We start from the raw sequence: 14,639 nt of genomic DNA, 5'->3' as shown, positions 1-14,639 counted from the left end.
AATAGTGTGAGAGTCCAGTCCATAGTGGATCTAACATAATAGCGTGAGTCCAGTCCATATTGGATTTAACATAATAGTGTGAGTCCAGTCCATAGTGGATCTAACATAATAGATAATAACTGATGATGTGCATCCTAGGATGTATCTTACAATCGTTGTTACACTTTTTTATTATTATTATTATTATTATTATCATGGGGACGGCGTGGCGAAGTTGGGAGAGTGGCCGTGCCAGCAATCTGAGGGTTACTGGTTCAATCCCCACCTTCTATCATCCTAGTGACGTCCGTTGTGTCCTTGAGCAAGACACTTCACCCTTGCTCCTGATGGGCCTGGTTAGCGCCGTGCATGGCAGCTCCCGTCATCAGTGTGTGTGTGAATGGGTGAATGTGGAAATAGTGTCAAAGCGCTTTGAGTTCCTTAAAAAAAGGTAGAAAAGCGCTATATAAGTACAACCCATTTACCATCTATGAAGCATTTATTACAAATTCCTTCATTTTGAAGCTTAATTGAAAGGTTATTCTTCAGTGTTTATTGTGATTTTAGAATTGTATTTACATTGAGTTTTGTGTTGACATTTCCTTCATGCCTGTTTAGCTGAGGGATTGTAATCAGAGGAAGTTACATTTCAAATGAAAATATTAACATTTAATACTTTTTTCTTCGGGTCAATATTTTCCATAGGCCATAAAAAAAATATCAATAGTTGTCAATATCGATCAATATAAAAAAAAAACTTGCATTGTGATACAGTCCAGCCCTATGACAACACTTTAAAAAAATGCTCGTTTTGCAGCAGTATACAGCAGCACCATGTTTTTAACCACACCTTCTGTGTTTACACTGACCTGGCTTGTTCACTGAACGCAAAGTGAGTGTGGACTGTCGGGTGATTGTGTTTGTTGTCGTCGCGCACATTCAGCAAAGTGACTTCTTAGTGTTGATGGTCTCATCTTGTTCCAAAGGTTTGAACTGAAATATTTAAGGGGTTTCTCTTCAGATGCCAAGATACCGTTGGTGGTTCGTCGTGGTCACGTGCTTATTTGTTTCTTTGAAAAGACTCAAAACTTGTAAACATACATTTAAAAACAAATCTGTTAATTAGTATTAACAGATTTTAATGAGTTTTTTTTAAGTAAAAACAACTAGCAACCAATCCAGCATCTTTTTACCGTGGTATTAATAAACGTTGTTGTGTTTAAGGACCACTTCTGTTGTACTTTCTCTTCTTAAAAGCTGCCACTGTTCTCTTAATATTTGCACATTTTGTAGATGGCTGTCCGCGGGTATATCTAGAATACATTAGAAACGACGTCAACATTGAAGGCATGTTGACCACACTCCAAACAATGGCGTGCGTTTTGTTTACATCCAGTTTCGGCGGCGCGGTTTTCGGTGATCAAAGTCACTTTTCGGTGGTTCAGTTTTTGGTACATCACTTGTCAACAGTGCTAAAATAACAAGCTATATAAATATCAATTCATGCTGTAACAACCTGCTAATGTTCATGTTTTATATTTGTGTGGCTTGGATTTGATGTCGTATTTCCCATGTTCGTAAACACACCATGCGTGCCTGGAAGGTGATTGGCGGAGAATGAGGAAGTGTTGTTGTGTGTTCCTAGGGGAAGTGCGTAGACCAAAGTGTTTGCACGGGAAATAAAACCTGTTGGAATAGTGCCCTTTGTTATAAGATTGGTAATAAAAGTTGAACATAGTGTGATTTCTTCCGGGAGCTACAATACATTATTACTTCAATTTGTTTTCCACAAAAAAAACAACCAACAAGCTTATTTTCAAGGTGTGGCTGCAATGAAAAAGCTGTGGCCCTGGATTCCCACATTGGTGTGCTGGTATTTGGTTTTGTGATCATGTTGTCCATGTTAGCTGCTACATGCTAACTAGTTGCACTGTGTGATGCTAGCGTTGTCAAAGACACTGCATGAGGACAAGATCATTCAAACACTTCTTTTCATTCCACTATGGTAAAAGCAAGCAGGTAATAATAATAATAATAATGGATTACATTGTTTTTCAACCACTGTGTGAGATACAGTCTGGTGTGCCGTGGGAGATTATCTAATTTCACCTATTTGGGTTAAAAATATTGTTTGCAAAGCAGTAATTATAGTCTGCAAATGATGTGTTGTTGTTGAGTGCCTGTACTGTCTAGAGCTTGGCAGAGTAATCGTGTAGTACTCTTCCATATCAGTAGGTGGCAGCCGGTAGCTAATTGCTTTGTAGATGTCGGAAACAGCGGGAGGCAGTGTGCAGGTAAAAAGGTATCTAATGCTTAAACCAAGAATAAACAAAAGGTGAGTGCCCCTAAGAAAAGGCATTGAAGCTTAGGGAAGGCTATGCAGAACTAAACTAAAACTGAACTGGTTGCAAAGTGAACAAAAACAGAATGCTGGACGACAGCAAAGACTTACTGTGGAGCAAAGACGGCGTCCACAATGTACATCCGAACATGACATGACAATCAACAATGTCCCCACAAAAAAGGATTAAAAACAACTGAAATATTCTTGATTGCTAAAACAAAGTAGACGCGGGGAAACATCGCTCAAAGGAAGACATGAAACTGCTACAGGAAAATACCAAAAAAAAGAGAGAAAAAGCCACCAAAATAAGAGCGCAAGACAAGAACTAAAACACTACACACAGGAAACCAGCAAAAAAGTCCAAATAAGTCAGGGCGTGATGTGACAGGTGGTGACAGTACACCTACTTTGAGACAAGAGCTATATTGATGCAAGCTGGGTTATGCTTTAAAGTCATATCCAACAATTGTGACAACGACTTTTTACTGTCAGCTGAGTTTCGTTTCTTAATGATTTTTTCAAAGCAAAAGATGTGCCTTGGCTCAAAAAAGGTTGAAAAACACTGGTATAGACACTCAAAGCACTTCACATAGAAGTAAGAGGTTGAAAAACACTGGTATAGACACTCAAAGCACTTCACATAGAAGTAAAAGGTTGAAAAACACTGGTATAGACACCCAAAGCGCTTCACAGAGAAGTGAGAATCCATCATTCATTCACACTTGGGTGATTTGAACCTAATGAAAAAGACTGAAAATAAGCAGAGGGGGCCTGGTGGGGGGAGAAGGGAGAACATTTAGAATGGACCCTCACCTGACCTTTGAGGCTCACGTAAAACAACTCCTTCTTCTACCACCTCAGGAACATTGCAAAACTCCGCCCTCAAAAAGCAGCTGCCTGACCAGGGCTCTGAAAATCTGCAAAGACTCCTCCTACCCCCACCAAGGACTGTTTTCACAGCTGGACTCTAGAAAGAGTTTCCGCAGCCTCCGAAGCAGAACCTCCAGGTTCTGTAACAGCTTCTTCCCTCAGGCCGTAAGACTCTTGAACGCATCATAATTAAATTATCCCCTCAACTCCCCCCAAGATGGATTAACTCGCTGGAATAAAAAAGACAATATAACATACATCCATAAACGTGGACGCATGTGAAAAAGTGCAATATATTTATCTGTAAAGTAATCTATTTATTTATTTATATATATTTATTTATTTTATATACACTACCGTTCAAAAGTTTGGGGTCACCCAAACAATTTTGTGGAATACCCTTCATTTCTAAGAACAAGAATACTGTCGAGTTTCAGATGAAAGTTCTCTTTTTCTGGCCATTTTGAGCGTTTAATTGACCCCACAAATGTGATGCTCCAGAAACTCAATCTGCTCAAAGGAAGGTCAGTTTTGTAGCTTCTGTAACGAGCTAAACTGTTTTCAGATGTGTGAACATGATTTCACAAGGGTTTTCTAATCATCAATTAGCCTTCTGAGCCAATGAGCAAACACATTGTACCATTAGAACACTGGAGTGATAGTTTCTGGAAATGGGCCTCTATATACCTATGTAGATATTGCACCAAAAAGCAGACATTTGCAGCTAGAATAGTCATTTACCACATTAGCAATGTTTAGAGTGTATTTCTTTAAAGTTAAGACTAGTTTAAAGTTATCTTTATTGAAAAGTACAGTGCTTTTCCTTCAAAAATAAGGACATTTCAATGTGACCCCAAACTTTTGAACGGTAGTGTATATATTATATATATATTATTTATATATATTTATATATGCACCTTATTGCTTTTTTATCCTGCACTACCATGAGCTTATGTAACGAAATTTCGTTCTTATCTGTACTGTAAAGTTCAAATTTGAATGACAATAAAAAGGAAGTCTAAGTCTATGCATGTATGTTCCAAAAAACTCAAAACTCGACTCAATAACACAAAAATAAGAGTTGTAGAAATGATTGGAAACTCAAGACAGCCATGACATGATGTTCTTTACAAATGTATGTACTAGAGATGCGCGGTTAGCGGGTACACCCGCGGAGTCCGCGGGTAAACCGCGGGTCGGGCGGTTGTATGACGAAAAAAAAAGATTTTAAATAGATTCGGGCGGGTGGCGGTTGAACCAATTCAGGAAAAAAAATACATAGTTAAATGTTGTTACCCATGTGAATGATCGAGGGCGAGTTCTTTGTTTCTTTAGGTGGGTTTATTGTAGGCAGTTTTCATGAACGTCTACCCAGTGCGGCAACAACACACAACAACAGTCACGTTTTTGTCCTACCGTAAAGCAGGTCGTCTGCCGTAAACCGCAATGCTGTGACAGTCTCAAACAGGGCAACACTGCCTGACGGGGTCGTGGTTAAGAGGGGAATATGTTTAAGGTAGAATTCACCAACTCAAGAATTTCCTATATATATATATATATATATATATATATATATATATATATATATATATATATATATATATATATATATATATATATATATATATATATATAATAAAATATATATATATATATATATATATATATATATATATATATATATATATATATATATATATATATATATATATATATATATATATATATATATATATATATATATATATATATATATATATATATATATATATATATATATATATATATATATATATAATGGATTAGATTTAATAATGGATTAGATTTATATAGCGCTTTTCTAGACACTCAAAGCGCTTCACAGAGAAGTGAGAACCCATCATTCATATTTACAACTCATTCATTCATCATTCATTCTCCGGTGTGAGCGGCACCGGGGGCAAGGGTGAAGTGTCCTGCCCAAGGACACAACGGCAGCGATTTTGGATGGTAAGAGGCGGGGAGCGAACCTGCAACCCTCAGGTTTCTGGCACGGTTGCTCTACCCACTACGCCATACCGTATATATATATATATATATATATATATATATATATATATATATATATATATATATATATATATATATTTATTTTATTATACATATATGTTCTGAAGGCTTTCCAGTAGATGGCAGTATTGTCCTGTTTAAGAGTGTCACAACATTGCAGTTTACGGCAGACGAACTGCTTTACGGTAGACGAAAACGTGACTGCTGTTGTTGTGTGTTGTTACCGCGCTGGGAGGACGTTGATGAAACTGCCTAACAATAAACCCACATAAGAAACCAAGAACTCGCCCTCGATCACTCTACAGCGGACGTGAAAACAGACTGTCGCCGCTGTCCCCACTCAGGTCCGCATTGAGCTGGAGGGGGCGTGGCCTCCAGCTCCGGCTGAATACCGGGAGTCTCCCGGTAAAACCGGGAGGGTTGGCAAGTATGCTCTAATGCAGGGGTCACCAACCTTTTTGAAAGCAAGAGCTATTTCTTGGGTAGTGATTAATGCGAAGGGCTACCAGTTTGATACATACTTAAAGTAATTGCCAGAAATAGCCAATTTGCTTAATTTACCTTTAACTCTGTTATTATTAATAATTAATGATATTTACACTTAATTGAACGGTTTAAAAGAGGAGAAAACACGAAACAAATGACAATTAAATTTTGAAACATAGTTCATCTTCAATTTCGACTCTTTAAAATTCAAAATTCTACCGAAAAAAAAAAGAAGAGAAAAACTAGCTAAATCGAATCTTTTTGAAAAAATTAAAAATATAATTTATGGAACATCATTAGTAATTTTTCCTGATTAAGATTAATTTTAGAATTTTGATGACATGTTTTAAATAGGTTAAAATCCAATCTACACTTCGTTAGAATATATAACAAATTGGACCAAGCTATATTTCTAACAAAGACAAATCATTATTTCTTCTAGATTTTCCAGAACAAAAATTTTAAAAGAAATTCAAAAGACTTTGAAATAAGATTCAAATGTTATTCTACAGATTTTCTAGATTTGCCAGAATATTTTTTTTGAATTTTAATCATAATAAGTTTGAAGAAATATTTCACAAATATTCCTCGTCGAAAAAACAGAAGCTAAAATGAAGAATTAAATCAAAATGTATTTATTATTCTTTACAATAAAAAAATACATTTACTTGAACATTGATTTAAATTGTCAGGAAAGAAGAGGAAGGAATTTAACAGGTAAAAAGGTATTTGTGTTTAAAAATCCTATAATCATTTTTTAGGTTGTATTTTTTCTCTAAAATTGTCTTTCTGAAAGTTATAAGAAGCAAAGTAAAAAAAATAATGAATTTATTTAAACAAGTGAAGACCGAGTCTTTAAAATATTTTCTTGGAGTTTCAAATTCTATTTGAGTTTTGTCTCTCTTAGAATTAAAAATGTCGGGCAAAGCGAGACCAGCTTGCTAGTAAATAAATACAATTTAAAAAATAGAGGCAGCTCACTGGTAAGTGCTGCTATTTGAGCTATTTTTAGAACAGGCCGGCGGGCTACTCATCTGGTCCTTACGGTCTACCTGGTGCCCGCGGGCACCGCGTTGGTGACCCCTGCTCTAATGCGTGGCCAAGAGATATTATTGCGTGGCACGCATTGAATGTCTCTGCTGCATTGGATCAGTCTCATTTCTTTAACAGGAATGCCTTGTATCGTCCATATTAGATATATAACAACGGGTGGGTGGTGGGCGGTTGTGGTTTTGATAAAATGTTAGTTCGGGTGGATTGCGGGTGGATGACGACTTTTGTGATGCGGTTGCGGATGAAATAATTGTCTATGTACACTTTTGACCATGACTGTAGGTCGGGAAAAAAAAACGAAAAATATTTTGTTATATTTTTACAGAGATAAAAAAAGATGGATTTCCGACTATAGAGGGAAAAATCCCATGCCTGTAAATGTTCTTGACGGTTAATTGACTTATGGTGTATCGGCCTTTGTAGAAACACCTGCACAATTCCCACAAGCTCACCTGGTATGGTGTCGCAGGACGAGTGTGAGAGGTCTTGAGCGCGGCCGCTCCGCCGTACGTGGTCTTGCCCGGGTAGAAGGGCGAATCTCCCAGCTGGCTGGAGTTCAAGGTGGTGCTGTTGAGCGTGGCCTGCAGCACAGGGAGGTCACAGTTAGGGATGATACTCGAAACCGGTTTTCCCGGTTGTTTGATAAGAAAAGAACCGAGTCCTCGGACTCGAATCCCTTTTTGAGAACCGGTACCCGTTATCGAGACCACTATAGTAAAGAAAAAGAGTTGATTCTTTATTCGAATCCCGTCCCGACCAGAAATGCTCCGTGGGACATCACAAGAATTGACGTCATGTAGCTCAGTCATTAGGCGCAGATAGCGAAAGCAGGAAAACAATGGACGGGAAAAAGCGCTCCAAGGTGTAATAAAGTTCAAAACAAAAGCTATCATCCATCGAATAACTTTACTGAGAGATTTGAGCAGGGTAAAACACATGACGAACACTTTTACGACCAACCGGAAACATAGCAACCAGGCTAGCAACGCACCTCCTTTACGGCAGCTGTTGCAACGTTCTTAAAACAACCGCAGCACATACATATATATACAACATATCTCCCTTTTTTAACTTTTGTTTTTCTTTCCTTGTAAACGTTACAAAATCACACTGTAGATGTGTTGTCTGTCTAATTATAAACAATGCACACGAGGCGTGTTGGCTGAGTTCTTGACGTTTACTTTCACAGCGTGGCAACATGCAACACTTTTCGGGGCTACCGCGCATGCTCGTAACTCCCGTTGCATGCTGGGTAGTGTAGTTGTTATATTCTCTCGCTCATAAAATTTTTCCCCCTATGAAGAAATAATGTTAACTCAAAGTGTATTTCTTTTTTTAGCTTTAACTTTTCATTTTTTAGCATTGTAACCACATTTGCAAAGAACTTTTCTCTTCATAGAATGTTCTTTCAATAAAGAAATAAAGTGCAAAAATGTCAAAGCATCATAACAAACAGTTATGTCAAATAGCAGCAGAAGTGCACTTTTTGGAGAGCTGTATTATTTTCAGTTTTGTGCCCAAGGGACTGATTTTATTTAACACTATATTATTATTTATACACCTATAGTGATCACAGAGACAGCTTGTTTTTGTGTTACTGTATATATTTGTTTGTCTGAAAAATCCCACTTAACATACTTTGGGTAACAACAGTCAATATTTTTTTATTTTTTTTTAGGGGGGTAACAGTCAATATTTATTTATTTATTAGATTTTATTTTTTATTATATAAAAAAGTGAGCTTTTGTTAAACCAAATATTGTGTGTTTTTATTGTGTGTTATATTGTGTGTTTTTTGGGGCGGCGTGGCGAAGTTGGTAGAGTGGCTGTGCCAGCAATCGGAGTGTTGCTGGGGTTCAATTCCCACCTTCTACCTTCCTAGTCATGTCCGTTGTGTCCTTGAGCAAGACACTTCACCCTTGCCTCTGATGGCTGCTGGTTAGCGCCTTGCATGGCAGCTCCCGCCATCAGTGTGTGAATGTGTGTGTGAATGGGTGAATGTGGAAATACTGTCAAAGCCCTTTGAGTACCTTGAAGGTAGAAAAGCGCTATACAAGTATAACCCATTTATCATTTATATACAACAACCTATCTGGACTCGATAAGAGAATCGATAAGGAATCGGTTCGATAAGAGGATTCGATAATAGGCTCGAACTCGATAATTCCTTATCAAACATCATCCCTAGTCACAGTCAACCATGCTTCTTTTCACTGGGCCACCATGAAGACTCACGTTGGCGGAGGTGCTGAAGACAGACAGGTTGAAGGCGGGCCTTTTCAGACCAGACTGAGAGGGCTGCGGCACGGACACGCTTCTGTCTGCTTCCGGCGACCACAGCTGCGGGAGCGAGGCGGTTTTGGAGGCGGGCACATCTGCAGGGGGAGCGGCCGCGGTTAAGACGGAATTCATTTTGCGACATTGACGCGCGCTACCTTTGTCGGAGGCGCGCGAGGAGAAGCCACTGGTGGTGGAGATGTTGTCGTCCTCGTGCTGCGACAGGTTGTCCTTGATCTCCTTGACCAAGGAGAAGCCCGTGGAGAAAGGCCCCGGCGCGGAGGAGGTGGAGGGCTGGGAGAAGAGGCTGCTGGGGGAGGAGGCGTCCAGCGGGCGAAAGGGGAGGTGGGAGCGGTGGAGCGGGGGCCGTGACAGCATGTAGTCCTGAAAGTTGAGGGACGCCCGGCTGTTTGAGGGCTCTGCCGTGACAAAGAAACACACTTGACTTGAATGACGTCACCTTCATTCTCTGCTGCCTGCAGCCTGGACACAAGCTGACCTGCGTTACTGGTGCTGGCCTCCGGCGTGTGGCGTCCATCCAGGGAAGGAGGTCCTTCTTCGCTGCCGTTCGGAGGAAGAGGAGGCGTCTGGCAATTTCCCCTCAATTCTAACAAATCTCCTCCTCCTTCTCTTTCTTCTTCTTCTGGAGCGTCTCCATTCTTAAAGTACTTCTGCAGCCATGATGGAACGATGCTCTTGACGGTGTCGGTCACTCGGCTCATCAGGCCCGACTGCTGCTGCTGCTGAAACAGGAGACAAGTTAGAAGCAAAACAAGGAAAAAAATAAACATTTGTTTACACTAGGGGTGTAACGGTACGTGTATTTGTATTGAACCGTTTCGGTTCGGAGGTGTACAGAACGAGTTTCCACACGGACATCAGTGTTTCCCATAAACTGCCAAGATACCTGTGGCGGTGGGGGCGTGGCTTTGGGCGTGGTCACCATGACATCGAGTAATTTGCATAATTTACTACAATGATATGATTTTCTCTAAAAAGGCTAAAAAAATGTATACTTACTAATTAATAATAACAGTTTTGTTTTAAACGTCCATCCATTTTACAATATAATTACAACACTTTATGTACGTATTTATATACAGATTTGAACAATAAGTTATTCACTGAAATATATTTATTAATTGTGGTTCTTGCAAAAAATATATCTTATAAAATATAAAAGCTAAAATGTCTCTTAAAGCTCTGCCCCTTTAATTAGTGCATACTAAATCATTTAACTTTAGCCTACTACTACAACCATATTATTTACCAGCAACATAAAGTGAAACAGAGGCAGAGGTGTCCTGCCACAGTCAGTAACAAATAAACAGAAAACAGTAGTGGTCAAATACAAATAAGGCAACAAGAGAAGTATCCTACACTTCTCTTTTGTAAAGTAAATCTGAACAGCCTATATGGGCATCTACATCAACTATATGATTTGCCTGAGGAGCTGGATAGGACAAAAATAAATTAAAAAATTTAATTTTTTAATTATTTGTGGCGGACGTAATTCTTTCGTGGCGGGCCGCCACAAATAAATGAATGTGTGGGAAACACTGGGCATATTAAGTAGCGTAACGCACACCGAGGCACAACACACGGCATGCTAGCAGCTAACGGGCTAGGATAGACTGACCATACGTCCTCTTTTGCGGAAATGTCAGGGCAGAGTTTCTTTTCAATGCCTCAAATGTCCGGCATTTTGAGTTAGGGTTGCGTGTATTTTCAATGTACGTTCAGGGTTAAGAAGGGGTTAAAAACAAAACAAATTGTGCGTGCAGCAGCATTGGTGAGGGAGGGGCAGAGACAGAGAGAGAGAGAGTTATGATAAATGCGCATGCGTTGCAAGGCTCTGCTTTTTATCCATAGATTTATCACATTTAATTTTTTAGGGTGTCAAAAGTGTGCCCCGGAGGCCATTTGCGGCCCACAGCTAATGTTTTAAAGGAATTATTGACCTATCCAAGGCTCCCATTACTTCACATCAACTGTTCCATTAAGAAAAATATTTTTGGTGGAAGATTTTGCAAATTTGGTAAATAAATAGCCCAAAAATGTATATTTTGTTGTTTTCTCACTGTACCGAATATGAACCGAACCGTGACCTCTAAACCGAGGTACGTACCGAACCGAAATTTTTGTGTACCGTTACACCCCTAGTCTACACAAAATGATATAACAAGGAGTGCATGATAAATATTGATGTGTTGTGCTGCCACCATGTGGCAAACTTCCCTTGAGGCTCAACCTTCATGTGGGACTAATGGCACCTCTCATTAGATTAAGTGGCTGGAATATAAAGACAATATAACATACATCCATAAACGTGGATGCATATGCTAAAGTGCAATATATTTATCTGTACAGTAATCTTATTTATTTATTAAGGCTGAAACGACGCGTCGACGTCGGTTACGTAAATACGTCGACGCCGTTTTTGTGCGTAGACGCGTCGCATATTTACGTCACACTACCGTCATGGCGGAGCGCAAAGCAGACTGTGCGAGCGAGGGGGAAAAAATCACGCCAAAAGTGGTCAAAAGGGTGGGAGTATTTCAATACACGGCCTAATAATGTTGTTGTATGCACACTGTGTCGAGCGGAAATGGCCTATCATAGCAGCACAACGGCTATGAACGAACATTTGAAAAGAAAACCATCAACTAGTCAATCGTCCGCGCGAGTATACATTGTCATCATTACACAAAAACATGAATGTGTCATTTGTATCTGCTGGGGGTGTAACGGTACATGTTTTGTATTGAACCGTTTCGGTACGGGGCTTTCGGTTCGGTACGGGGGTGTACCGAACGAGTTTCTAAGCTAAAGCTAACTTTAGCTGCTAAAGTCTTAACAAGCTGCTTTGCTCCTTCTGCGGCTGCCTCAGCACGCAGCATTGTCCCACCCACACAACCATCTGATTGGTACACAGAAAGCGTTATACAAAGCGTTATCAGCCAATCAGCAGTGCGTATTCAGAGCACATGTAGTCAGCGCTTCAGCGTCTAGCAGATAGGTGTTTAGCAGGTGAGCATCAGGCAGCGGACTCTCCCCAAATGATAATAAACAGTCAACTACTAGTAACATCACTATGAGCCCGTTGACCTTCTAGGAATATAAACTGGAGCTTAGCTCACTCGCAGTCCTGGCTTGAGGTGAAGGCTAATTACCTCTCAGTTCCAGCCACATCGACCCCTTCTGAGCGCCTATTTTCAGCTGCTGGGAATATTGTAAACAAGAAAAGAACCAGAGCATGTAGACATGCTAACCTTTCTTCATTACAACTGTTAGTCACTCACTGGAATGAGTAGAATTGGTTATTGTGTACTGTGTTGGACTGGATGTTTATTTTGCACATTTTAAAAGCAATACTTAATGTTTACAGTGCTCCAGAATATTTAGATTGGCACTTTTTTGTATTGGATGTTTATCTTTATTTTTGCACATTTTAGCAAATAATCAATACTTTCACTTTTGTTGAAATGTTTACACTGTTACAGAATATTTCGTTTTGCACTTTTTTGTATTGGATGTTTATCTTTATTTTTGCACATTTTAAAGCAAAATAAGCAATACTTTTACTTTTGAAATGCTTATACTATTGCAGAATATTAAGATTTGCACTGGATGTTTACTTTTATATCTGCACATTAAAAAGCAAATAAGCTACTTTTAATTTTGTTAAATGTTAAAAGTTTTAAATGTTTACATTGTTACAGAATATTTAGTCATGTTGTTGTCAATGTTGACTGAGTGGCCATACTTCTTTTTTTTGTGTAAATAAAAGCCATGCCTTTTAAAAAAACAGGCCTACATTTATTTTTTCATCTTCATTTTAAATAAAAAAAAATAATCGGTAAAAGGAAAAATAATCTATAGATGAATCGAAAAAATAATCTATAGATTAACCGATTAATCGAAAAAATAATCTATAGATTAATCGATAGAAAAATAATCGTTAGCTGCAGCCTTATTATTTATATCAGCACCTTATTGCTTTTTTATCCTGCACTACCATGAGCTAATGCAACAAAATGTTGTTCTTATCTGTACTGTAAAGTTCAAATTTGAAGGAAAATAAAAAGGAAGTCTAAGTCTAGTCTAATTAACCTTGGACTAGGAAGTCGGCGCTGGAAATACGACTGCACGATTTAGGGAAAATAAATAATTGCCATTTTTCCTCTCCAAAATTGCAATTTTTATATTTGATACATAAAAATGCATAAATGTGTTACCATATCTAAGTTATTGTGCAGAAACATGGGGAAATAACTACACAAGTACACTACATTCCCTAACCGGGTTACAAAAAAGAGAGATCCGTTATATTAATACATGATGTGAATATTCAAACCCTTTATTTAATCTAAATGATTGAAATTCAATGATCTGGTGCATTTGCAAACAGTTAAAATGAGGGTAATAAGTTATTTGTTTGGTGGTTTTATGTATTTATTTCACATTTATGACGCCATTTGGCGCGTGTTAGAGAGCCTGCTGGTCACTAAACCTTAACTACGCTTAGCTTTTTCACCAGGAACACAGGTGCTAACAGGAAAATGTTAGAATAGAAAAAATAGGTGCAATAATTACAAAATGTCCGAAATAACACAACTGCAGTAGTAAGACACTCAAACATAAACACGGTGCTATCATTAGAACTATTGCCAGCCTCAATTGAACATGTCTTTTTGTAAACAAGTAGTACTACGTCATGCCATGTACTGATCTACACAGGATATACGTCACATTGCAGATCATAATCAATGTTCCCTCTAATGTCTCATGGGTGTGAGCAAATGCAAAAAAACCCTCCCTGAGCATTCAGTGAGCAACATCAGACGTGCACACTGCGGCCATACCACCAGCACACCTGTCCTAAACATGACATTTAAATATCTTGTTATTATAATCAAATGACAGCAGTCATTTCCATGAAATAATTTTCCTAATAAAGGGAACATTTCAGGAGCTATGTTCTGGTACTGTATGTCTGGGTGGAGGTCCTGCTTTGGAAGGAATGTGTACCCCTTTTAAAAAGGGATCACATTTAGTTCCCTTTAAAACATTCACATGTTGCACAATGAAATGTAAGCGTGGAAAAAAAAGTGTGTCTGTGTAACATATCTTTCTATTAGCATTCCTTTAATCGAGTTACAGCATTTCATTAAATAATATCCATAAATGAATATTCTTAACTGTAGAAGTGCCATGAGTGTGTGTTGGTGCAGGTGAGAAAGAGCGAGCGGGTGCTGTTGATAAGACAGGAGACTAAGAGTTGGTTTTGGCATGATTTCTACGGCCCACATTGACCAGTTTGGCGAGATAGAAGTTTTTTACGAATGTTTTTGGTGTGGTTACGGCCGACAAGAAACAGTTTTGTTTCCCGCCGGACGCTGCACATCATTTTTTTAGACCTTTACATCAAAACTGTACCTGCCATTATGATCCGTTTTTAAATGACCGTAAGTCTTGAACTATAGAAAGTATTCCAAAGGTTGGAATCTGCGCTTTTGAGTGTTTTAGGAGTTATTACGGTAATCAGACCAGGACTAAGCAGAGTGGGCGGGGTTTGTTT

General features: G+C 38.7%; 1 protein-coding gene across 2 annotated transcripts in view; it reads right to left on the bottom strand.

Moving 5' to 3' along the window:
* LOC133650033 (nuclear pore complex protein Nup153-like) overlaps positions 1-14,639 on the bottom strand; it is a 60,515-nt gene that overhangs the window by 33,500 nt on the left and 12,376 nt on the right. For both annotated transcript variants that reach the window (XM_062046789.1, XM_062046790.1), the window contains exons 2-5: positions 9,558-9,804; positions 9,217-9,477; positions 9,017-9,156; positions 7,234-7,362 (exon numbers count right to left, since the gene is read on the bottom strand). In XM_062046789.1, coding sequence (XP_061902773.1) covers positions 7,234-7,362; positions 9,017-9,156; positions 9,217-9,477; positions 9,558-9,804 — 777 coding nt within the window. The remainder of the gene's footprint in view (positions 1-7,233; positions 7,363-9,016; positions 9,157-9,216; positions 9,478-9,557; positions 9,805-14,639) is intronic.

Source organism: Entelurus aequoreus, linkage group LG05, assembly GCF_033978785.1.
Source record: "Entelurus aequoreus isolate RoL-2023_Sb linkage group LG05, RoL_Eaeq_v1.1, whole genome shotgun sequence".
Lineage (NCBI taxonomy): Eukaryota > Metazoa > Chordata > Actinopteri > Syngnathiformes > Syngnathidae > Entelurus > Entelurus aequoreus.
The sequence above is the reverse complement of the archived record's forward strand: the minus strand, read 5'-3'. Positions and strand labels throughout refer to the sequence as shown.